At 40.8% G+C, this 25,829-nt stretch overlaps 2 protein-coding genes and 1 long non-coding RNA gene across 9 annotated transcripts in view; 1 reads left to right on the forward strand and 2 right to left on the reverse strand.

Moving 5' to 3' along the window:
- Nucleotides 1-591: 591 nt before the first annotated feature.
- Nucleotides 592-5,676, forward strand: LOC309595898. 2 transcript variants are annotated; one of them, XR_014229398.1, is made up of 6 exons: nt 592-884; nt 1,926-2,038; nt 2,865-2,970; nt 3,544-3,697; nt 4,989-5,111; nt 5,426-5,676. It is a non-coding gene; the product is annotated as an uncharacterized lncRNA (long non-coding RNA). The 2 variants fall into 2 exon arrangements; XR_014229399.1 differs by lacking the exon at nt 4,989-5,111 and having other exon boundaries at nt 595-884.
- On the reverse strand, nt 4,989-14,540 carry MCMDC2 (minichromosome maintenance domain containing 2; the record flags this gene model as incomplete). Its single annotated transcript, XM_082323407.1, has 14 exons — nt 4,989-5,197; nt 5,702-5,811; nt 6,414-6,556; nt 7,035-7,211; nt 7,592-7,758; nt 8,083-8,288; nt 10,063-10,294; nt 10,815-10,943; nt 12,143-12,250; nt 12,434-12,556; nt 13,531-13,726; nt 14,059-14,118; nt 14,217-14,347; nt 14,441-14,540. 14 exons carry the CDS (start codon nt 14,538-14,540, stop codon nt 5,031-5,033), a joined length of 2,049 nt encoding a protein of 682 aa, XP_082179533.1. The 3' UTR covers nt 4,989-5,030.
- Nucleotides 14,541-18,480: 3,940 nt separating this feature from the next.
- The window catches only part of LOC309586597 (serine/threonine-protein kinase Sgk3), a 62,229-nt gene continuing 54,880 nt past the window's right edge, over nt 18,481-25,829 (reverse strand). For all 6 annotated transcript variants that reach the window (XM_082303794.1, XM_082303796.1, XM_082303798.1 and 3 more), the window contains 6 exons: nt 25,588-25,624; nt 25,388-25,474; nt 23,144-23,239; nt 22,123-22,278; nt 20,917-21,006; nt 18,481-19,872 (listed from right to left, as the gene is read on the reverse strand). In XM_082303794.1, the coding sequence (XP_082159920.1) occupies nt 19,702-19,872; nt 20,917-21,006; nt 22,123-22,278; nt 23,144-23,239; nt 25,388-25,474; nt 25,588-25,624 (637 nt within the window). In that variant the 3' untranslated portion in view covers nt 18,481-19,701. The remainder of the gene's footprint in view (nt 19,873-20,916; nt 21,007-22,122; nt 22,279-23,143; nt 23,240-25,387; nt 25,475-25,587; nt 25,625-25,829) is intronic.

The following is a 25,829-nucleotide window of genomic DNA, read 5'->3' on the forward strand; positions in this document are numbered from 1 at the left end:
ACACTTCAGTGAGAACGGAAGCATTTTAAGGTTGAAAACGCTGGGGTTTATTAAGAATGCTGCGGTACGTAAGACACAGCAAAGAGAAAGCGATGGCGCTTCCATCCCGGCTAGTCTCGCTCACTTTCTTAACCCACCTGGCACAAGCTCCTTCCTCAGTGAAGCCGCGGCCCCATAAAGCGCCCCCCCGTGACCACAGACCTGCGTGCTCGCCGCCAGCTCCCCCGGAGCCCGGCCGGCAGGGCAGGCTGCTGCCCGCGCCCCGAGCCCCCTCGGCGGCGGCACCGCACCCAGCCGCTCCGGTGCCACGCAGATGGGCCGCTGGGGACCGGCCGCCGCCCGAAGAAGGAAGCAAGCACCTCCCGCCTCTCCCGCCCGGCCCGCGGCCGCGGCGCCCTCGCCCCGCCTCCCTCTCACAGGCTCCCCGCCGCCGCCGGCCCCGCCGCCCGCCCCAGGCCTGCGCATGCGCGAGCAGCCAGCGCCCGCCGCCGGGGCAGGCCCCGCCCCGCCGCAAAGCGCCGCCGTGCCGCGCGGACTATTTAAGGGGCCGCCGCGGGCCGCTCGCTCCTTCCGCGCCCCGCGGCCCTGAGGAGGCGGGCGGGGGGCTGCCGGCGGGGAGGACGCGGGGACGCGGCGGCCGGGGCCGGCAGCTGGGTGGGCTGCGAGCCCTTCCCTGCCTGCCTCGGCCTCCGGCACCGGAGCGGCAGCTCGGGCCGCCGGGGCTAATGCCGCTCCGCCGGGACGGGCCCTCCGGCAGCGGCCCGGCCGCCTTGCCGGGGGCGTCGGGAGCGGCCGAGCCACCCGGCCTCCGGCTTGGTGCCGCTGCCTCCTTGAAGCAGCCCCTCAGCTCGTCAGTCCAAGCCCGTGCTCGTCTGAACAGGAGAGTGAGTGCTCGGGTTTTTTTTCAGAGGAATCAGAAATATGCCCTCTGGTTTAATGTAAGAAACCCAATTCTGAGGGCTCAAAACAACGAGTATAACCTCAAGAATTGAAGGGACTTTACTGCTGGCACCGTTTTCTAAATGGCGTAAGCCATCACGTGAAAGATGAGCGATGGTCACGCTGTGGTAACTGTACCTTGGTTTTGGTTGCCCAGCGCAGTGGCAGTGGTCCAGCCTGGCTGCTGCAGCGGGCTAGTTGAAGCCGACGCTCAGTAGCCACGCGGGCTTTCCAGGGACCCGCGTACGTCCCGTGAGGCTAGGATGGACCTCGTTAGCACGTGCGGCTCCGCTGGCGAGCCATGGTGGCTCCTGCGAGTTATCTCTTGGCTCATCAAGTCGTCAAAGGAATGACAGATTGGACATCCAAAGAGGCTTGGTTTTGCTGATAAATCATTTTCATCGGCAAAGGCATGTCCTAATTCTAAAGATAAATTACCTTTTCTCCCTTTGGGGAGTTTGGCCAGTGGTGTACGGTGACCCCGACGATGCCCTCTTTGGCTCGCAGGCAGACCCAAGCGGGGGGCTCTGGCAGGGGCAGGACCCGGGGCTCTCGGCAGTCTCTGCGGTAACACTCTCCTGCCAGGGCCGCGGCGCGAGAGCTGACCTTAACCAAAAGGCAAACGCGTCAGTAGGCTCCCCCGCGCGCGTGAACTGGGGTTAAAGGCTGTGCCCTGCTGGGGTACTCCTCTCCCCTGCCACGGCTGTTCGGTAGGAGCAGCACAGCGGCCCTGCAATCAGTCACTCTTCGTACTGGCCTGCGCTTTAGGTAATAAAATGGTCATGACTCTGTGTAACCTTGATCTCGGCTGATGCTGCCTGTACTTTTCTCCCCAGGTAATGATAAAGCCAGCAATTAGGCTGCCCAGGGGGTTGGTATTTCTTTGACTGGTTTACTTCCCCAAGGAAATGTTGATGCTTTCTGCTGCTGGCTCAGCAGCGGAGCTCTCTGAGTCGGATATCTTTTATCTCTTTTCATTGTTGTAGGCGGCAGGTGAAGAGATGACTTTGTTACCGGCTTTGGGAATCTCCAGTCTGGACTCTGCCACGCTGCTACCTTGCAAGCAGGAAGATGTCACCTGAACTCCGGAGCTACAGAAGTAATTCTTTCTTACTGTACTTAAAAATGTTGAGGAAAGCCTCCTGAAAACTAGATTTCTGAAGCTCTTTTATAGCTTGTAAATTCTCTTACAGATGGAACAAGAAGGAATATGAATGTTTGCATGTAGGGTTAAGCGGTTGAAATTCAAAACAAAAGGTATTATGATAGCTATATAACCTAAGACTTGCTCCCCAGAACAGATCGGGTGCAAGCCAAGAATCCGGAAGGAATCGGAGAGGTTTGTAATAGTATCGGAGCATCTAGCTTTTAACTGGGGAGAGAAATGAGACTTCTGCTTTGAAGAATTAGCAGATGCTAGTTGGAAGTGAGAGGCTAAAGTGAAGAACAGCGTGTTCAAATCACCATCCCTGCTGGCACTTAACCGTATCAGCCTGATGGAATATATTCCAAGGGAAAGGTGACTGTGGCAGTGGACTTTCCCTCTAGAAAGATACTTGGCATCTGGAGCTTGAATCTCACAACAGGGAGGGGCCTGTGGTTTTGTGCCCAGAGGGAGCTTTTTTTCTCTTGTTCCTGGCTATCCTGAAGCCATTCTGTGCTTAACAGTTAAAAACAAGGTTCTACTTTGATGTATAGAAGTGCATCTCTTGCGACAAACTTAACAGACCCTCTTGTGTTTGATGCCTTACACCAGCCTTAGCGCAGGCAGGAGACTGCTTGCTGGCATAGTGATGATGACTTTGCCGTTTACCCAGCTGAGTTTTGTGATGAGCAATGTTGTATCTGATGTGCCAGCTAATGAGTAGGATTTTTCCAGTTTGATCTGCTACCGTCGTTTCTGATTTCGCTTATTCTTTTTAAAGGCGCTGTGACATCAGATGACCTCCTCCACTGTCTTTGAGGCTCGTGTACACACATACAGCCAACAGTAGACTCCATCCACTTCTAGAAGGAGGGGTGTTTAAGAAGGTAAGTCGCATTTTTACTGCGATGCTACAGTACTCGGGCTCCAGTAAGCTACGCTGCTAGCCGGTGAAGGCCTGTACTGGCCACGTTTGCTGCTGTCTGGAGCTGTGCTGGCTTACGTCAGCCGACGGTGCGGCCTGTTAGTTGAGGGCGCTTTTGGGCTACTGACTGACTATGCTGTCCTTTACTTGTGGGACTGCTCCTGGTCTTTGCTTAAAATGTCACGGGAGAAGCTGGGGAGAGGTAGGGATAAAAAGTTGTGCTCTTTTTGCAGATTTTTTTTTTTTTTTTCCCTTAAGGATGTACATTCCTTAATATGGCTTGTCAAAAATCGTGATTTATAAAGGAATTCTATTTAAGTCTATTCTAGAAGTAATTTTGCTGGCATAGTGATGAAATCTTTGCCGTTTACCCATCTGACTGTTTTTTGATGTGTATCTTGGAATCTGAAATGCCAGTAAAGTTAATAACTTTGTATAAGATTGATTAAGCATACAGAAAACTGATTAACTTATTTTGAGTTGTTTTTTGTTGGTGTTTGTGTTTTTTGTTTTTTGTTTTTTTGGTTTTTTTTAGCTTGAAAACAGCAGCCTGAAACGTGGAGTTCTGATGCCCTCGGAAATGCTTTCACGGCCCTTCCTGCTCCTCAGAAATACTGCTTGGTTCAATAGTAGGGCAGAGGAGTAGCTGTTTCGTGAAAATGTGTGCATAATCCTTGAATGGAGTTCAGGTGAGAGTGTCACTCTAGAAAGGGAGGTGGCCTTGCGGACACTCTTAGAACTTGGTATGAATATTTAAGTGTGCCAAACAAATTGAATACAATGGAATAAAGCAAGAGTTAAAACATGTAGGAAAACTTGTGTTATCTTTTCTAAATGAGAGTGTTTACAATATTAGTGGAGGCACCTTTTCTGCTTATCTCCAAGGCAGTGTGTGTATGAAAAAAACCCGTTGGATTTCTGTTTTCAGTGCCTGTAGTTTTTTGTTGAGGCTACGTGAGCGGTAGCACCACGATCCTGCTGGATGACAACCTGGGTAGGAGCCACACCAAGCCGTTCAGCTTGTCCAGATTTGACAGGAAGCCTACAATTTTTCTGCTACATTTTTTTTTTTTTTAACATGGACCTCTTGGATGTAAAACTTGCTCAGTATTATGTCTACTGCTATATCCTTACTAGGAAGATAAAATACAGAGAAGTCCACAGTTGGAGAAACGTACTGTAGGTCAGACACCTCATCTTCTACTACACCACTCTTTACACTTGTTTTTGCAGTGAGGTAGAGTTGAACTCGCTGAGCTGCCCACCTACCAGGTCGTCCAAAACATTTTTTTTCACTCTCCTGTAGGGTTCCGCTATCCCCTGCAGTCTGTATAAAGTAACGTGGAAATACTGTGGGTTTTTTCAGATTGCAGGAGCACATCAGCATCCTGGTCTAATATTACGTTGCTGTGATGTAAAATAAAGAAATAGAACATCAAGCAGTATGGCGATACTTTTATACCTTTCAGAACATGACTAATAATGTTATAAAGTTGCCTTACACTAGAAAAAGAGTTTTTATGTATTTAAAACTATTTAATGCTCATTGGGTGATACATTCAAAAAGAAGCAACAAGAAAAACTGCAGAGAATGTTCATGTAGTTGAAACATTAGATTCTAAACTCCTGGTTTAATTGTTAGTTGTAGTCTTATTAAAAACCCTGCTTTACTCCTGTCACTTAACGGTGGATGAACAGTGGTAGCCAGGAAGAGAAGTTCCGGTTGTGGCTTTATTCTGACGCCATGGCCTCCTAGGATGAAGTTGTCACTCCTGCCTTCAAACAACACTGTCAGAAAACTTGTAACTGAATCTTGTCAGCTATGCTTTATTCCTTAGCAAAACAGCACAGAACTGTCTTACCAAAATATTAAAAACTGTATTTCTAAGTTATTAACATTAGTTAATAACTAAATTAATTAAAGTTAATTAGTTACTAACTTTATTTCTAAGTATATTTCTAACTGCAGTCTCTCAAAAGGCTAAAGTGGAAGCTTCAGGCTTTACTTACAGAGTGGAGTTTTCACTCTTCGTTAGTCTTCATATGAGTTCCTGGGCCATATGCACCAATAAACGTCAGCAGTTGATGGTGACACTGCATTAGGTAACTATCTCGCTCTTGCAGGGAGTTTTCATCACTGAGGTCAAATGGAAATACAGGATTTGGTGCTATGCATAATGCAGACTTGCCTGAACAAAGAAGAAATTAAGACTTGTGCTGAAAGACTTGATAAACTCTTGCCAGGGCTTTGAAGGCAAAAAAGCTGTGACAGATGACTTAGTAATGCAATCTTGTATGTTTCCACTTTTAAGCATTGCATCATAATTCTTGCCTCTGCCAAATTTGTGTGAACAAACGTGCCTGTGATGCTAGATAAACAAAACAAACCCCTCAACCCTTGTCTTCTCTCTCCCCAGGGAGGGAATCTGTCTTCAGCTGAACCTGGATCGATGTTAGAGGAGCTGCGCCTCTCATAAGCCAGCATAAAGGGTGGAGGCTTGGTGCTGGCCTGCGGCCTAATGACGTGCAGCACTGAGATGCTCTGCAGGGAAGTCAGCTGAAAGGCAGTGGAAATTCTGGACTTAGATTTGAGATGAACTAACTACTATTGCAATCGATCAATATAAACTTTTTTCAAACTGCCAAAATACGAAAACTATGTACCCAAGACTAAAGACTGTTACATTATTTACCATGTTTTAGGGTAAGAGAGGATTCAAGTAACAAGATGGCAATCAACGCATCTTCCTCGAGCGCTTTCTTTCTTAAACTTAGTTTAGTATGAGCCTTAGCCAGTGAAATCCTAAGAGATGAATAAAAGCATGTCAGAAAAAGATATTGCAGACATGAATGCAGTATGTATTGCCCTGTTTCAAGCACTTCGGTAAATCAGAAGTTAACCCTGGAGTGGTTTTTTTTCCCCATACTTCAGCTGTGTAAACTTCCCACAAATAGTGCAGTTATACTTGTCACTGAGAAAGTGCGTATTACTCTGCATTACTTTCTTGTGCTACGAAAGCAGTGGAACTCAGCATATTATCTACTGTTAATACTTTTTTTGCTTGCATAGTACCAAGCTGTGATAATTTAAATCCCATTTTTGTTTTTCTAGGTAGCTTTAATAGTGGTAATTGTTTCTTAAATCACTGGGGTTTTGCCTGGGGAAAAAAACAAAACAAAACAAAACTTTTAAAACTTTAAAACTCTTTAAACTTTTTTTTTTTTCCAACATCAATATGTAAGATAAATGGCATTCATAAATGGTAAATAAGATTCTTTACGCTTGTTTTTTTCAAAACTTAAAAGTCTTGTCTAGATTTTTTTTTAACAAGCTCTTGAGCAGGCTAGCACAATTTCTATTTGAAACATAGATGTGTTTCCTTTACTATGAAGAGCAGGACATACAGAATTTTTAGTGCAGATGCTGATAATGTTGATCCATGAATAGAATCTCTTCTCACTCTGCGACTTGCAAGATAGTAGCCCTGAATGAGGTTTTCTGCTTCTGAACTCAGTTCAACATGAAGATTCTTAGCAAACAAAATAAACTAGAGAGAGGGTATACATTTTAAATATTTAACTGGAAAACAAAGAATTTACATTTTTCACACCAGTGGCATAGTAATATAGTTTGGACCATATATTCTACCAATAGTTTTTATAAAGACAACTGTCACCATTCAGCTATATGTAAGGATAGATCTCAGTTTATTTAGAATGGAATATTGACTTTTACTACTGATTGTAAGCTATTCTGGTCAAAATTAGGTATTGGAGATCTCATATCAATGTTAACCTAGTATTTTTTTCAGAAACAAGATTGAACTGAATTTATTGTGCTGGCCCCCTTTTAAAGAACTGAAGCTAATTTTATCAGTGTGTGTATCAGTTATTAATGCTAGTGGGAATATGGTGGGGGGGAAAGAGTAGGAAGTGAGTATTAACATGTTTAAGCAATCAGAATGTGCGGAGAGAACCTTGTGATTCCAGAAACAGTATGATAAGTTACTGGATAGTATCTGTTACCTCCTCATAATCCTGCGTTCTGAACTGCTGTGAGACTTTGTACAGCATGGCCTCAGGATTAATGGCTTTTTTCAAGATCTGATGCACCAAAGGAGAAGATAGTCGACAGGAGGGAAACTCACTGTATATCAAAAGCCCAAAAACATCTAGGAGGTTAGGTGGAATCAAACTCGCATCCTAAAGAGAAGACCCGGAGAAAGAAAACAATTACTTTATTTTGGCCTTTTGACTTGTAGAAACCTCACAGTTTTTTCAGTCTGAAATGTTTGATATCCATATCTACTGAGTCCTGCAAGATTATCTAATGAATTACCTACAATATATGCAGTAAAATTTTCTTTCAATAGTAGTTGTCAAAAGCTATTCTGAATAAAATAAATGATACCTGCTTTTCGGAAAGCTAGCTCATTTTAGAAGATACTTGATTTAAAGTCACTGAAGTTGTGACTTTTTGGAAATACTAACAAATTTGATTGTTTTCATTATAAGTTGAAATAACCATAAACACAAATGACTGCTATAGTACAGTTACTGTCGTAACAAGGCATGTGCTTTACCATCTGCCCAATTAAAAAGTTATCCTTTTGCGTATGTTTCTTTGTGGAAGCATCCACATCTACAAAAGACCAAAAATTGGTCTGAACTGAAATAGTAACTTGTTGGTCAGCCTCCTCTCCGTACTTCTTCCCAGGAATGAATACTGTTGTCGTTCTGCTCTCCAGCACTAGGACAGGACAAAATACATCAGTTACGTTTTTGATGTAGTTTAACTATAAATTCTAGTCCCACAGGCACTGTCTGAAACCAGTCACGATTATGTATTTCATTGAATCGTCACGATCAGTGGATCTCTGTAGCGTGGCCTGTGTAGCAAATGTAAGCTAATAGGACCTTGGCTTTTCTGTCCTTATTTTGGACACAGACTGGTGACAAATAGCTTATCGATTTTCCCAGCATTTCAGGGCCATAAGCTGGGGAACGAAGCTCGCCACAAATCTGCATGTTTGTTGTGTTGTGTCCCCTCATTCGTTAGTAGGTGTGAGATTACCGGACTGTAGAAGTTCAAGTTTATCCTTTTTATATGACGATAAGTCTCCTATGTAACAGATACCACCCTTAGCCAGCGCAGCGCTGCAGGCGTGAATACTAGCACTTCCAGTTCCGTGTTTATCTTTGGACACAGAAGGAAAAATTTCACCAGAAGGTGGGTGTCGTATGCCACGAGGCAGAAGACAGATGCTGTAATTCAGAAGCCTAGAGGATTAAATATTTCTGTTAGTCACAAATTGTTATTGTTCAGTTTTAAAAAACTTAAGCAACTTAATACTACACTTAATGCTTTATAATGGTATTTATATATATTAAGACTCACTTAGAAACAGCAACAACCACCACCACCCTTAACATAAAAACAGCGTCAAAATTGAATGTTTAAAGTAACTTTGAATACAAAGGTAGAAGTCCAGGCTTTCTCACCAACAGCTGCCAACAGGACAAAAATTTCTTATGGATATAACATATGAGACAAATGGTTTGCAATAGAAGTAATTCCTAGGAATTAAAAAAGAAGTCTCATAATTTAACCCTGCATTGTTAACTCCTGTTCCTATTCTAGAGAAACTTTTCCAGTGATTTACAAGGGTAGAGGATTAGGAATCCTGGCCATCTGGGAAAAATGAAAAAGCTGGGAACACGCGAGCTCTGCCTGCCAGGGTTACTGCCCCCCACCCCAATTCTTTTTGAGAAAGCAGGTATAGAGTTTCTTTTTCATCCCCTGCACTCCGTTCCTTGGCACAAAGAGGTTGCAAATTGTCTGGTTCCACAATCAAAGGCTCCTAATGATTTTCAGATGTCAGAGCACCATTTATCCTATTATTATTATTAACTTGGAGAAAATTATTAATTACAATTAAGAAGTATTAATAAATAGGCTATCATACCAATATAAATATGATGTAGGAAATGCCTATTTTGACAAGCTACTGACAATAAAATACTATGCGCACATACAAAACAGTACAAATGACAGTACTGACCAAGATTCACAGTGTGCAACTGTTGTAATATTAACCAGATGATTTGATTCTCAAAACACTGAGCTCCTATGATTTCTCTTGACATCTACTCTTAACCTGAGAAAGAAAGCCTGCAACCCACTTTTTATTCAAATTTAAACTAATTTCTACAGCTAAATTTTGAAATGGTTAAGAAAGTTTTTTTTTTTCCACAACAAAAAATACTAATGAATTTGCTGAATTCTCAAATGAAAATAAAATTCATGCCACTTTCAAAGATCTTTGTCGAAAATAAAAATGAAGCCCTGTTTTGAGTTGGGGAAGGAGAAAGTAATTTTGTTTAAATTAATGTAAATTTAAAGGTGAGTGTATTGTACTTTTCTGTAGTGTATGTGAAATTACGTTAACAGTTTATAGTTGTGCGAAGGGGTAAATACATAAAATGCATAAATACAGGAAAACATTTTGTTAAAGGCAACAACAGCTGGATTTATGACCTACGTGTGAAGACGTACATGACTTTTGATACCTTATCAGTATAGTTTTTATCAAAAAGAGTGATAAAAATGTAAGTATCTATTTACACACTGCTTATAAACTGAAAATGCTGATACCTGGGAAGTGGTGGTGAAAAGGCTTAAAGTGACACAAGATTTGAAAGCAGAGCCCTTTGCTTCCAGCATTACCAGCTTCTGGGTCAGGCTTCAGTTTTCATTTTAGAAGAATGTATTATTTGAGCTCTGCTAAACAGTGCTAGTGTTAAAATCTTATTGAGATCATTACGAGAGTGTTAAGTGGTTTTATTATTCGTGAAGTTCTGATCTAGATTTATCACTTGAAATAAATAAAAATGTCCCAGGGATAAAAATGGGGTATTTTTTACTGAGTTGGAGCCCTGTATATTCTTTTAAAATATAGTCTCTTTAGCCTTTCATGGAAGACCGATCCTATTATCTTTAAAAATACTCATGTTTTTAATTCTAATTTAGGTTAAAAATAAGGAATCTCTTTACCTATCAATTACTAGCGTGTCACTTGTCACAATCAACAGATCCAGATAATCTGCGTTTTCTTTTTCACATGTCTGTACTAGACTCAGCAATATTGCGAGTTTAAGAGTATTGTAAGTGCCTGGTGGAACAACTTGAGAAGCAAAGATATTGGCAAGGATGGCAGTAAACCTCCAGCATGAATTTGAAGTCAGGGAGAGCAGATACTTAAAATTGTCACTGACAAAGGAAGGACCTAATGAAAACAAAGTACAGGTTAACAAACACTTCATAAGAGCGCTATGCAGATATATTAGAACAAATCAACTTTCCAGTCTTGATACAAAACTTACAAAGAACGAGTATGTTTACTCAAATTCAGAATTTAAACATCTGACACTATTAATTTTACTACGAAAAAGGTAGCAGACATGATCTGCTAAAACTGGTGGAATAAGAAAGGAGTAACAAACTCATCACAAACTAAAATATCTTAATATATGATTTCAAAGTACCTTCCAATGGATAGGAGAAGTTGGAAAGAGAAGTTGAAGAACTGCAGTAAATAATTACGTAGTTTCCCAACGCATGGAAACTGGGCAAAAGAAGATATTCTCAAATAACCGTAAGCATACATTTCAGACTGTAAGAGGAAAGTCCCAGAGTGGTTTTGTAATCCGGACCTCTAGATAACAGAAGACTGTACCAATTCTCAAGATTTTGTTCTAGAATGTTTTTCCAACTTTTTTAGTCAATTTTTAATGGAACTTTCTTACCATTTGATTTACAGAGCTGTACACTATTGACTTCTATACATGCTGTACTTTGTAAGCCATTTTGGACACAAGCTGGAATTCCTATAATCTTGTAGTGGTCTCCCATTTTCATTTTATTGGCCAGTTCGTCTAGAAATTAAAAAAAAAGGGGGGGGGGGGGCAGGGGGGGAGAAGAACCTGCAGATGTTTTAGGGCATAAAAACAGGTCTAAAGACATGGTCAGAAAACTTTTCTTCACATTCTGAACAGTTTGATTTTATGATTTAATTGCAGAAAACAACAGTTGGATGCAAAAGGTAAGGAAGGCACACCGTGTGAGGAAAAGGAGATTCCTGATAAAGAAAATGGATGATGCATTTAGTTCCGCACTGAGAAGAAAATGGACAGTTGTTTGCAAGTATGCATTCCTACTCTGAAACTTGTGGCTACGCCATTATCAGTTACTGTCCTATAAAATGTTGGAGAAAAAAAAAAAAAAACACAATAAAAAGGCAATCTAAACTAAACAGATTTCAAATAGCTTTGGGAACCTTTGCATTTCTGTGCATTTAAAAAAAAAAAATCACATTTATTTTTTGGAAATGAGAGTTTGGTCCAATCAAATACGAATCTCAGCTGTTGAGATCCTGTCTAACCTCACTGATCACTGAAGCCAGTGGAAATTAATGCATGCATGACTGGCAGTATCTCACCCATAGATTCTGTTTTATAACCATACATGCATAGTGCCAATTTTTAAGTGTTTCTCATGATCCTGGAGCTATTTAGTTTTCAAGAAATTAACTATATAATTCTGTAGACTTTGAATGGCACTTTTTTTTTTTTTTTAAGAGAATTAATGGAATTATGTTGGTGAGTTGTGATCTTAGTTGGATATTCACATTAGAAATCATTTAATGTTTGCAGCGGAAGGTAGTAGTAGCAGAAGCCAAAAATCCTGATGGAGTGCAGAAAACAGCTAGATTGAGGAAGGATGTTAAAAATGCATGAAGTTACAAAACGGTGTGACTAAAGGAAGTAGAAAGGAGGAAAAAACAAGCTACAGTAAGAATGCAATACTGCAGAGCTGGCCAGGGGATTTTATTTAAATGAAGGTATAAAAGTGAATGCAACAGTTTTGCCATGTGCACTCTTAAATCACCTGTGTATACTGTTTAGTCACCTAGCTAATTTTATGTATTTTACCCCCCTAATTTTATGAAAGAACTGCAATATAAATTAGGACTTTCACCATTTTGTCCAGAGAAATGGACCTATAAGGAAAATGCAAGGGATTATTACAGTTCAATTCTAAAACATTTTTGACAAAACTCCAAAATTCAGCTTACCTCTCAAGAAAACTGTAAATGTCTGAATCCTAAAATGTGATTTATCATTGGAATATCCTTTCAAAGCATTAAGAACTTTTGCATCAATCATTTCAACTATTTGTTTATCTTTCAAAATAAAGGCAAAGAAAAGGTTAGTTCTCTTGAAAACAATACAGCTTTTTTTTTTTTTTTTCCCTAAATGGCTGGTGCATTTGGGGGCTTTTTGCACTTAACCATTTTGTTTACTTCTTATTGTGTAACAGAAGTAGGAAAGTAATAGGTCTAAAAATAAAACTACATAAATCCTACCACCAAGTACTCTAAATTTCATGTCTTCCTGCAGTGGCGAAGAACACAAACTACACACAAAATCATTCCTCACTGTGGCAGATTCGGTAGCTCCAGGCAGATGCACCCTTATGTACCTAAAGCCTGGGGGAAAAAAAAAAAATTACCAAAAATTTAAAACGAGGACAGGGCTTTCATTTTAAATTTCCCATTAAGAATAGAAGTGATGAGACTACTGGACAGTGAAATTCCAAATTTGTCATGTGTTTCTTCAGATGGGCATACGATCATATACTACGCTTCCACTAAAATGATATGTATAATCTACTACAGGTTGACCACAAGATGTCAGAATTTCCCACTGCCCATTCCCAAGCAGAACAGCTCGGCCTCTGAGCGCAGGGAGCAAGCGACTGCCGCTTCTGCTTTGCGTGGAAATGACACGGGATATGGATATTCATTATTAGAGGTGCATGCCCTCATAAAGACGTCATTATGATGTATTCTGCAGTCTCCTAACTTCGGGATTTCGCTTCTCTCTTCTAATTTTATGGTCTCTGTTACAGGAAGAAGCAAACAATACAATGCCTTAGAAGTACTTCAGCCCTAATCCTGCAACAGTACAAGCACTTGGGTAATATTACTCAAAGAAGTAGTTCCACAGAAGTCAGCTACTCATTAAAGCAAACTTGTTCTATGCTAGAATCTTTTGCCAGTCACTTAAGCATACTTTTCTGTGGCATTTTTTATAAACAGAAACACAGTTTCCAAGGGAAAAAAAAAAAAAGTATTCTACTAGTTTAGCATTTTTTCTTTCGGATAATTTATTAAATTATATTGGCGACATATCTTTTCTCATATAAACTATCATCTTCAACATTAGGAAAATGGATTGCTGGCATAGCTATGCTCCCAAAACATTTAATAATGCTGAGCAACCCCTGCAAGGTCCACTGCTTTCAATTAGTAAAAATCATGCTGTGCTCATTACAAAAATGTTTGCATAATAAGACTGCATAGAGAAATGCCTTTTTCATGCTAGGTTTTTAATCTCCGTTAAGTTATGAAAATTATTAAAAAGCTTTTGAAACAGTACTGATTTTTCTTTTTTTTACTACCTTCAGAAAAGGGACAGGTTTCCTCAGTACAAAGAAATCTTGCTCCTTGTGTATATTTTGTTACAGTTCCCATTGCAATCACTATTCCTTCAGACATATAAAATCTTTGAGATGTGTAATTAAAGGGAAACGCAGAAAGACTCAGAACATAACTTGGTAAAGGTGGCAAATGTGTTGGTTTCAGCAGTATACTAATCTAACAAGAGACACAATTACATTAATACCGTAAATATTTTTTTATTTAAAACTGCTTTACTTACATAGACAAACACACAATGTGATACATAGCTATTAGAAAAAAAAATCAGAAACACATAAAAAGTGTAAGAGTAATTAGGTTTCATATTAATTATCTCAAAATTTTTGCAATATGGTTGGGTGAGACTTCCAGCTATTTTTAATTACAAATACTACTACAACCAAAGGGAAAATGAAAACTGAAAAGTTAATTCAAAAATAATATTTGTTAATACTTCACCATACTTAAAAGATTTAAGATCTAAATGGAGGAAAACAATGCAGACTCACCTGGGCCTCTGTCTGCAGTTGTTCAATTAATGATAATGTCTTAATAGCTATGAAACATACCTGTGATATCGAAAAATAACTTCATTTTAGAAAGGAAAACCTAGTTAAAATATAGAAGATGTACTTTTGTCTACTCTTGTCTATAAATACATACTTACTGACTGAAAAATCTGTGCAGCTTGTATGGGATTATGAAGAATGTAATTTCCAAGAGTTGCATCTAATTCAGCAATGTCAGAAGGATTTATTGAAATAATGAAACGATAAACAGCGTAACTTTGTTTTGAGTCTGTAGGAGCAAAAAAGTATCTTAAATGTTACACAAATCTCTTATTTTTTTTTACGTATCAATTTAACAGACTGTCTATTGAGTGAGTAATACCATTATATTTTTTGCAATCGTGCACGAATTTCTGAAGGCCACCACTTCTGTCAAGGTAAACAAGGGCAATTTCCCTCATTTTCTGTATTTCACGATGCATCTTCCAAGAAAGCTCTTCGCACTCTTTATCAAAATGTTGGAATAAACTGTGAAGAAATGACGTTAGAACTGGCCGTGCTACAATAATGACAAAGGTATATATTAACGAAGCCATACAAAATTAAAATAGTCTCTTTTTCAAACTATGCAATTCTTTAAGGATTTTTAAAATTCAGTGGACAGTTCTTTCCGATAGCTGAAGCATACTACGTTCCCAAATTCCTGAAGAATACTCTAGTGTTTTCTTTTCTCAGTGAATTATTTCACTGTGCAATTCCCTAACCCATGAAATTAAAGCTTGCATTTAATTTAACCTCCCCTACGTATTTTATAGGTATAATCAGCCTATTAAAAGTAAGACTTAAATACCTCCCTTATCTGAGAATTCTGCCATAGCTGCTAGAAGTGTGAAACTGGGCAACGTATTTTCCCTTTTCTAAATCTGACTTTCCTACTCTGCTGTCACCTCCTGTAGCACCCACTTAAGGTGTTGATCTTGCAAACACTTATTTCCATCCACGTACACGTAAGATCAGTTCTGATTCCTATACGCAAAACTTTCACAACGATTTTGGTTTGGAGGCTGACCATGCTCTTCAGCGCTGTTTTCACTGTGTATTATCCACATCTCTGCTTTTTTTTTTTTTTTTTTTAAGTAGAATCTCATACCATGAAGCACTTATTTGCTGAATTTAGAGGGAGAATTACTAAGGCCAAAATATAGTATTTGTGTATCTGTTTTACTGTCTTACAGATTTTCTTCTACAAAGTGTCCTTTCTCCTCTCTGTAGATGACCAACATGAAATGCCACTTAGATCTTCAAAAACAGATTAAGCTACCTAGTAAAGGACAAGACACAGAATTATTGGGCTGATGAGGAAGCAAAGCTCATAGCATATGAAAGATCCCCTGTAGGAGTTCACAGAACTGGCTTCGGGAGGACAAGCAGATCAACACCCGAGAGAGGAGTGACTGGATACCAGTGCAACACTCGTGCGGCAGCAGCGTAAATAAACCCTGGCGTCTGAGAATTGTACGCTGTGGGCTGGTAGATGTGTTTAGTGCCTGAGGTATCAAATTTTGAGCACAAGTTGAAAGAGAATTTATAGCAGGGATTTTTTGTTTTTCCAGTTTCTTTAGGATTAGTCCCACAGGATTTCTGCTCCATCCCTTTAAATCTTCAGCAAGAAGGGATTAAAGAAACACGCACACACGGATCCACCGTATCTCCCTGCGCCCTGTGTTCCCCGGGCTAGAAGGACAACAAACATGATGAGGAAGGACTAAGCTATGGCCTGGGTCACTGTGCACGAAACACTGCGATTGCCTAAGCTTGGAAACATAAAACCTGACCAGTCCCACTGGCGGGGCGACCGTGTCCATCAGCGCCCCACAGCCAGCTAACCCCACTCGGCTGCGCTCCGGCATCTGGCACGCCGCGGTACCCAGCATCGCCCTCCTGGCTTCCAGCTCCTGCCATCAGCACCCCTGCCTCACAAACCTCGCCGGCGCCCTCCCCAAAATATTCCCCAGGCTCCCTATGCCCCCCTCTTCAGCGCTGCCGTGTCAGCAGCAACGGGCGCTGAGGGGGACCAGGCTGCCCGCGCCACGGCGGGGAGAGCGGCCACGCCGCCTTCTCCCCCGGAGGGCGCCGGTGCGCCCGCAGGCGCGGTCAGCGGGACCACGTACGGGGCGGTACCGCCGGGACCGACAGCCGCAGGCCGGGGCGGTACCGCCGGGACCGACAGCCGCAGGCCGGGGCGGCTCCCTCGCCCCCTCAGCCGGCAGCTCGGCGGCCTCGGGGGCAGCCGGCGGCAGCGCGCGGCCGAGGCGGGAAAGGCGCCGCGGCTCCCCCCGCCCCAGCGGGCTCCGCCTCTCCGGGCCGCCGCTGCCGGGCCCCGGCAGGGCAGCGCCCGCCTTGAGAACGGCGCCTTGGCGAAGGCGAAACCCGGGCCCAGCCGTTACCCGGGCCCAGCCGTTACCCGGCGCTGCGCAAGCGCAGCAGCCGCCGCCTCTGGTGGGTGACTCTGCCCCGTTCAGCACGGGGCGCGCTGCCTGGGGTTTACTGTGGCCGCAGCCCTAGGCGGGTCACTAATAAAGGGTCACGCGCTGACAGGGTAGCAAGCACTAGAAGACAGCTTATTTGTAAAACCATTTTCTCTCTTTCGTTAATAAATATTGCATATTTAACTGCTGCCTTTAATGCCAGCCATCTGCAAACTTACCTCCCAGGACAGCACCTCTAAACTCTCTTTTTCTGTTGTATTTCAGTGCATGTCCTCACAACCGCCATGCATTTCAGTCAGTCCGTCTTGTCCCTCTCTTTCCTCCCCGGCCAAAAGCCTGGGGAGCACGAAGGCGGCACCCTTCCTCTGCTTCCACCGCACCAGGGGAGAAGGCCTGCTCCTCACGGGCTTCAGCTGCCCCGCTCCAGAAGGGGAGGAACCATCCCCTTTTGCTACCGACAGGGAAAAACCCCCTGCATTAGTCACAAAAAGACAAATTTTACCTCCCTTTATTACATATCTGCCAAAACAGGGAGTAGCGGGGTGGTTCCTGTGTAGGTTCTTCGCCGACCTCCTCTCTAGGCTTTACCACGACTAGTGCTTCAGATGCCACTTTCCAGCTCAGCACGGGTGAAGGGGCTGCTGCACTCTGAAGCCAGCATCTCGCTTTGAAAACCAGCGCCCTGAAACGGAGATGCAGAACGAGAGCGCTGGAGACAGAAGTATCGTGAGGCTTTACTGCCTGACGTTGCACACGGAGTGGGTTACCTTCAGAAGTCCTGACCCGACCGAGGCGTTTCACAATATGAACTTCTAGCAGAAGAAACAAAGTGAGCTTACGTATTGCAAGTGGTATGTTTAACACATTCGCACTTCGCCAAAAACGCAGAGCCTGCTGAAGGAAAAAGCTTAGTAAGCAATTAAGCTGATCTCCCAGAAATAACTTCAACGACCACTGCCATCTTTTCTTTAATAAAAAAAAAAAAGAAACCCCAAATTTATGACAAAAAAAACCCTCACGCAGTCAGGCAGCTAGGTTTAGACATCTTGGAAATATAAGACGAAGAAACTAAAAGGGGTGCTAGCTCCCACAGCAACAGCTTCTGAAGTATTCCCTCTTCTTCCCATCTCTACGGTACTGCGCTTCCTTGCTGGGAGAAGCAGAAAGCAGCTACAGCATCTGCTTCCTTGCCATAAAGAGAAGGCAGTTACAGTAGCCCACAATCGTTTCATGAGTATACAGAGTAAAAATTCAGTATGAGAATGGATACTTCTTTCCTTACAATCAGTTTCTGCTTTCCAGTCCATCAGAAAGACATGTTTAAAGGAGGGGAAAAAAAAAAAAAAAAAGATAAGGCTGGTGCTCCCAAACGATTTTAAGTGCAAGAACAGGTTTCACGTAGTTGTTGGTTGTCCTGAACAGCTGCATAGCTATTTCCAAAGAGCAGCACTATGGAAAAGGAGCGCCAAGCCACCAGTCCGCTCCCCCAAATGATACAGTTCCCTCCTCCCTTCCATGCCAATGTCGATTCTTGCTTCTTTTACCCAGCCGCTCCTTCCGACAGCTCACGTAGCAACTGCTCAGCATCACTTAAGCACTGTGCAGGAGACAGTGCTATAGGAGATACTCCTTGACATAAGCAAGGAATTCTGTTTTAGTTCCCACTTGTCTAATGTTTCACTGTTGACACAACATTAATTTCAAAAGAATTACGATTTGATATACACATTTCCCCAATATTCTCAATTATTAACTGATCTTGATGCAATACAGATAGCATTTCTCTTAGCTAGTTCTCATTTTGTCAAAAATGAGATTATTTAGAAATTGAAATTATCTAACATTTAACTCTGGCTACTCATCAGTGTCTTATTGGACTTCTCTCAAATCAAGGCATTTAATTGACTGTATTTATGAACAAAAAACACAGAACATTTTTGAAGTAACAGACAAAAATAAGTTGTTATTTACAAGTAATATATATAACAAAACTACTACCATGATAGGCCTTTATACACTGTAACTGCAGTCAATTTTTGCATTGTTTAAAAAAATTTCCTTAAACAGAAATTGTTCAGAATTATCAGTTTGTCCATACATGTGTATGTTATGAGAAATACAATAGCTTTTCACATTTTTAAAATTATCAGCATAATTTACATTTTTTTTTCCCCTAATATCAAGTGAAGATTTAAAAATGGTGCAAACTGGAACACAAAGACAAGTAGCTATGAACACTGAAATACAATCAATTTGGAACATATTAGTGTTTCAAATGATAAATATGTGAGAAAAAATCCCTAATATTTGGCATGATCCCCTCACCGCCCACCCCCAAAAGGTCAAAGCAAGACAGCCTTTTAAAGTAACAGTGATTATTGCATATTTTATCTTTGGAAAAGCAGAGTTTTAACCAAAAATATTTTTAATGTAGTTGAAATATAGACATATTTACCTCAAGGAGGAAAGAAAAGCAGAACACACGATCAGTAATGTTATCAGATCAAGCCAGTTAATTTGTTCCATCCTTGCTTTGAGCAATCCCCCATACCTCAGATAATCCAGTTGAGTGAATGGGTACTTCAGCAAGCACAAGAGCAACAATCCAGTTTTACATCACCAACTTTTCATTCTGTCAAAGTCCTTTAAGAATCCCCTCATTTAAGTGCTGACAGGTAAATTAACATATATTTCAAACTGATAGAACAGGGAAAACATTTACCTTTTTTAAACCAGGATATACAAAAGACAATTTGCATAGTTACAATTCAAGCACAAAGTCACTGTAAATAGGTACAAAAGCATTTATAAATTTACTAAATTTGCTGCTGTTTGTGCCAGCCAAATCTTAGATAGGTATGAATGTAAACTTGAAGGGATTGAGAACAGTCAATGTTTTTGCTTTAAAAATATGTAGAGAACGCTTTTTAAAGGTTTTAAAAAATATTTTCTGCAGCAGGAACAAACAGTTCAAACCCCAAAGAAAGCCATCCACAATGCCCAAATTCCTCCTATACAGCAGAGAAAGTTTGTTCATAGGTTTCAAACCTACATACAAAACGAGGCACTAGTTACACTATTTTGGAATGTGTCCATAAACCCTAACATTTCGGTTCACCCCAAGACTTCCAAAACACTGTTGGCTTCTAACTTCCTAGGAAAACATATCTTCAGAAGGTGGTGCATAAGAAAATCCAACAAAGGCATCATCCGCCTCTAGGACACTGGCATTAACAACGTTGTAATCGGAAGAAACGCAAACTGAGTATGGGACCATTTCTTCTGTAAACACTGCATCAAAATTCCCAATATCATCTGGTCCAACCTAGAAAACAGAAAGATCTATCAGTTGTCATATTAATGCTGTGTTTTAAACTTGTGCTTGTCCTTTAGGTTTCAAATTTAACTCTTGAGGCTATCTACTTTATGTCATTCTTCCCTGTTTTAAGTACTGTAAATTTAAGGAAGCACACCACAGTATCCCTGAGAAGGTGTTAAAAGCCTGCTTGTTTCTTTCAGGCTGGAGTTCAGGCCAAAGCCTACACACCTTTATGAATTGATAAACCTAAGAAATATGAAGAAATGTCTCTTTCTTAAATGACCGTTAGGGAAATGCAAAAACTATCTCCCCCCCCCCCCAAAATGAAAACCCAACAAAAAAACCCAAACCAAAAATGCAAACCACACCAAATTATCTTTCTCCCCTTTCCATCAATAATACTTTAAGTGTTAAATTCTAGCAATGGTACTGTTGTTATGATAGATCAGCTTCCCAGTAAGACACCTAAGAACTAGAGCACAGTAATATTTAGTCACAGCGAGAAGAGACAAGGCAGCTAAGGCTTCTTCACCACACAGACAGAGACTCAACAAAAGGTGATGCTCTGACATGACGTCAGGAAGGACTTCTTCCCCACCCTCCCTGAGTTTCTGGACAAGCAGTCACAGACTGACACAGTTTAAACTAACGGGAGGATAAAGAAAAGCTGCAAGTAAGGCTTAATAACTACAAAAACAGCAGGAAATCAGTCTTTTGGAAAGTCTTCAAATGAAGAGCCTATCTGTATTTTCTTCTTTGGTCTTCAGACCCCACAAAAATTGACAGTACTTTGACAGGAATGAGCAGAGGAAACAGTGATATGTCAAACTGAGTTTTAAGTAAAAAACAAACAAAAAAACCCCCAACCAAACAAAACAAACAGTATCACTGCTCAAAAGGCCAGTCAGCACAGGGCGGGGGGGGGGGGGGGGGGGGGGGGGGTGTGTGTCCCATTCTTCACCATTCTGAAACAAACATTCTTTGCAAATAGATGAGCCCTCAAAGGCAGAAATTTGGCAGGTATGAACTAAAACAGCGCCAGGCACCTACCACATTAGGATTAAATGGTGGTGGAATCTTCTTCTGAAGAAGATCAGTCCAGCTGAGAGATTCAAAGAATGGGTGCTTTTGAATTTCAAGCTGCAGTAAGGAATAAAGATTTTAGATATTTCAGATATCCATCGTGTGCATCACAGTAAATGCTTCGGACTGCACGCACATAAGGAAGTCATAGAATAGAAGTCCTTCATCAGCTTATTTATTCACAGTTTACTTTGCAATAAAAGCTATAGTTGGTAAAAACAGCAATTAAAATTTGTTAGTCTGCCTCTACAAATTGGTTTCCTTTTAAGATCACATTTTCCGCTTTTAAGCCCTAAAATCAACTACCTTGAAGTCTGCCACAGAGGAAGAGTGTTTTCTGTTAGTACCTCTGCTCCTGCCTTAAAGTTTTGTTAGTTTTCGTAAAGCAGGTCATAGTCTGACAAGCGGCTGCTTCAACAACTCTGCAATATGCTTACTAGTTATGAAGCAGCAAACAGCTACGCTAAATGCTTCCATCCTTTCGTCTTGCTCCACGCTGTGAAAATACGATGTCATAGTCTAAATGCTGTGTTACAAAGTCAACAGACTACCTAGCGTTAAGGCTGCAAACAGAAGACTATGAAGATCTCACGATTAATGGATGGAAGAAGTCCTTTTAGATCGTTCCTCATTGCACCGTTCTGAAGACATCTATACTTTCTTACATCAGCTTCTTGCAAACAAAGTTTTTGTTGTTACACTGGGAAAACACTTGCCATGATTTTAAGGCTAAAAAAAAGAGCTGCCGTTTGCATGGTAGTAGTGTTCCTCTTTATCTGAAGACGGTTTTTCATGTAGTTAGTTAAACTGACATGACCAGAAAATGGCCTTTTCTTTTGATTATTTCCCAGTTTCACTATGAACAGTGAAACCTACCTCCTTAGTACACCTTAGGGACTACTACACCAGGAATTGCATTTCCTTTGATGGCACGTACAGCAGCAACCAAGCTCAAAATATTTATATCCCACAACAATCATCTCTTTCCTATCCCCAACAGCTTTCAGGGATTGACCACACTGGTGTCTTTAATGAAGAAATAAAAAGGAAGAAAACAAAGACAGACATAACAGAGCAATCTCTGTCTCCAACTACTGAAGCTGTGCTGTGCACATAAATTTGGTGATATCCCTTTAAATGAAGTATGGCTTGATAAATTAGGACATTACATACAAAATCTTCCCTTGCTCCAAGCCTGCTTTGCCGATCTTTCTCCAAAAGTTCTTCCAGAATAGACCAGGCTGTAAGACTGATTCCTGGGCGCAAAACTAGGGGTTTATGAAGAATATTCTCGTACATCTCAGCAACATCACGGCAGTAAAAAGGGGGCTAAAAAAAAAAAAAAAAAAAAGAAGTTATACATGAATTTGAAGCCCCATGCGACATTTTCTTTCACGTGTATGGACCAGTGAATAATTTTATAAGAAATACAAACTGCTAGCAGTGAAGAAGAAATCTACCTTTTCTCATGCACTGCTAACTTCTAATTCAGTCATCACCATTGCCAGATCTTTACACTTGAGAGCTTCCCCACCCAACTCCTCTGCTCCTAACATGTTCTCACACTCGTAAGTAGCCACAGATGCCATCCAGCTTCGAAGCCCCCATTGAACTTGCCTGAAAAGAACATGAGAGTGGAAAACCAAATCTATCTCCCTATTTAAGGTCCTATGGGAGGAGATAAAACTCAAGAAAACTAACAGAACAGATTGTTACTGGAGTGATGACATATGACTAGAAGCAGCATAGTAACATTTTTTGTTTTAATGCTGCATCAAGCAATGGAAAAGCTAGGAGAAATTCTGGAAGACCTAAGTAAAATAAAGTCTTTTAATTTTATTTATTCCAGTATTTGGCAAGATTTCACTTATAAGCTGGGAGTTTTTATTGGATATTATCACTGTTGAATCAGTTAACTCTCACATTCCCTCAAAGTGATGACTACTTGTCTTCATTGGAGTTGATGTCCAGCAGTTCACTGGAAAGCAAAATCTTAGACATCAAGAGGCAACGCAAAATCCAAAAGAGAAAAACAGGTGCTATGTTAAGTATAAGACAAACTGTTCATCCATTTAAGTGGAGTATTTCAATATTTTGCAAAAGTTAGCATCTTTAACAACACTCCAGGGTTACATCACATAAAGGGGGAGGAGTGGGGGAAGCAACCCCTGCCCCCCACATATTAAGTACGTACCAGCCCATAAAGCATTTCATAAAGAACTGCACCAAGGCACCACCAGTCTACTGTGTTGTCATAGGGCTGCTTTTTAATGACTTCTGGTGCAAGATACTAAAATTAAAAAAAAAAAAAAAAATTTTTAGAGCATTAGGCTAGCAAGAATAAAACCTAGGTTTTAGTCACATCACAATAAACACCTTCAGGAAAAGTTGCTTCATAGCAATTGTAAGACTGCTAAGATCTTGTCCTTCAATAAACCTGGCAAATACTTCGTCACCATCCGGTCATTTACCAAGTAGGACAGCTGTTTTCCCAACTGAAACAATACGTCCCACACATTACTGTTTTGCCAAACTACTTTGCCACCTCTATTAAGAAACTTGTTTTACATTTCAGATAGGTTGCTGCACTGTTGCAGAGGCAACATCTCTCAGCAAGCTGGCTACTAGCCATGCCTATTCTGCCATCCTCAGCCAATATGTTCCCCATCCAGTACATAAAAATGAAAGGAGGTCTTAATTCTGCTTTAAATCTATTGTTATTGAGAAACTGTATGACCAATAGAGCTTCACAGTAAATCTCAATGAGGGCATGAGTTGCGAGTTGCTAAATTAGAGATTCTTGTCAAATAGGTATCACTTGACCGATTTGTGTTAAACATCCGATACCATCGAACACTGAATGACAACGCTAACTGGTTTCGATCTGCCTTGCAAGACATCTATTCAGCATCTCAGAGCTTACTAACACTACCGCACGAGGACAGCCACTTCATAATATGAGACCATTCTTTGTGAATATGTAATATAAAATTACTATGGCTGGATCATCATCATCTCAGTCCTCACCTACAGCATACACAGTTTCTAACCTCTCAAAACAAGAGGATGCTCACTTCTATCACTCTAGCATCCAAATTCTGGATGGAAATCTGAAATTTCATCTACAAATAGATGATAGCATTGTCAGACAAGGCACAGACTTAAACTCACAGTTTAATTCCATCAATCTTTCTCAAACTTTCTGTATGTGAGTGCCCTGTAACTCATTTGTCTATAGATGATGCTGCAAAAGCATGAAAAGCAGCTGAAGTATTTTGAACTCAACTACTTGAGCTTTTTCTAATCTTTCACAAACTCCTTTGAGCTTTTTACGTGTTGGAACTCACCAAGTCATTCAACTCAGTTTTTAGAACCACTGAGAAGATCATTACACTTTTAGCAGTATCATGAAAGATTTTAATCTAAATCTTGGATTAGAGAGGTTAATACACAACTGCTATGTTTAGTCTTGACATTTTTAAGAACTCCTATGAAGCAACAGCATTAGCATCCTCTTATGTTGCAATTCATGCAAGTCCAAGGTAAGCGTGAAGACTAAACCTCTGAACATGGGAAAAAAACCCACAGATTTTCTCAAACAGATCCAGAGTTACCAGTGTTCTCTATATTGTCCTTTGAACTTTCCAGAACATTCAACAAATATTGTTTCAGCCCACATTTACCACTCAGCTTTATGGATTCCTACTCTGATCATAACTAGGATAAAGTTGTCACATGTTGTCACCTGCCTTTTTTTTTTTTTTTGAGTTCAAATGTTTCAGCTACATACTACTCCTCACTCATCCTTCTCTGCCTTCAAAGGCATTTTCCGTAAAGAATGTTTATCAACTTATCAAAGCCACTAATCCTGGCATTTCAGTGAATCCCTCATATGTGTTCAAGACTTCCAGATTCCAAGTTTTCCAGCCTAGTTTTCTTACTAAAAAGAGACAACAGAGTTGAATAAACTCAGTCAGCAAGTTCAGTTTCACGCATATGCAAAATTTGCTCAAGTCTCACAGGTATTAAGTCCTTACAAACTTACTAAAAATCAGTGGCAGAATATGGTAAGTAGATTCATATTGGCTAATCTGTTGCAGCTGTTACACAAGCTAACTGTCCCGTGTCTAGCCAGCAGTTAAGAGACATGGGAGGAACAGAATGTTTGAAAAGGGCTGGAAAAAAGGAGGAAGGAAGAGATGAGTTATGGGGATGTGGGTAGTAAGTAGGAGACACTGTGTATTAGTAAAAAGGACAAAGAACAGATCTGCAGGAAGCTTGTCTTTGGTTTGGTTTGGTTTCATGGAAGAGCTTGTTCAAAGAATGCAGATCTCCAACAGTATAAAATGGAATATTTGATCTTCCAGTTACACAAATATTAATAACAGTCAACAGTCATTAATTACTAGTCAAAAAACCACAAAAGTTGTCAACATACTTCTGGTGTCCCACAAAAAGTTGCAGTGGTATCAGAACTTGCAATCCCTTCTTTACAAAGTCCAAAGTCTGTCAACACAACATGACCCTGTTTGAGAAAGAGTGGTATTTTAAAAACAGAACATGGTCAATGTGTGGATACACGTAAATGTCAATTTTGTGAGAGAACACAAAAAACCAAGAATAATGTTGCATACTTACTAGTGAATCTAGGAGAATGTTTTCTGGTTTTAAATCCCTGTTCAAAAAAAAAAAAAATTCTATTAATTGAAAACAGCAGTCACACAAGAACTTTAGAGGCAAGGACTTTTATTCTTCAGCTGAAAGCTTCAAGTTTTGGTGAAATTGTTATGTTCGAGTTTCCCATAAGATGATTTTGTGTTGTGGTTTTTATTCAGTAATTTGTCCTATTTTGAACTTCTGCAGGACAAGGATACATTTCA

Source organism: Platalea leucorodia, assembly GCF_965183815.1.
Source record: "Platalea leucorodia genome assembly, chromosome: 1".
In the NCBI taxonomy this organism is placed as follows: domain Eukaryota; kingdom Metazoa; phylum Chordata; class Aves; order Pelecaniformes; family Threskiornithidae; genus Platalea; species Platalea leucorodia.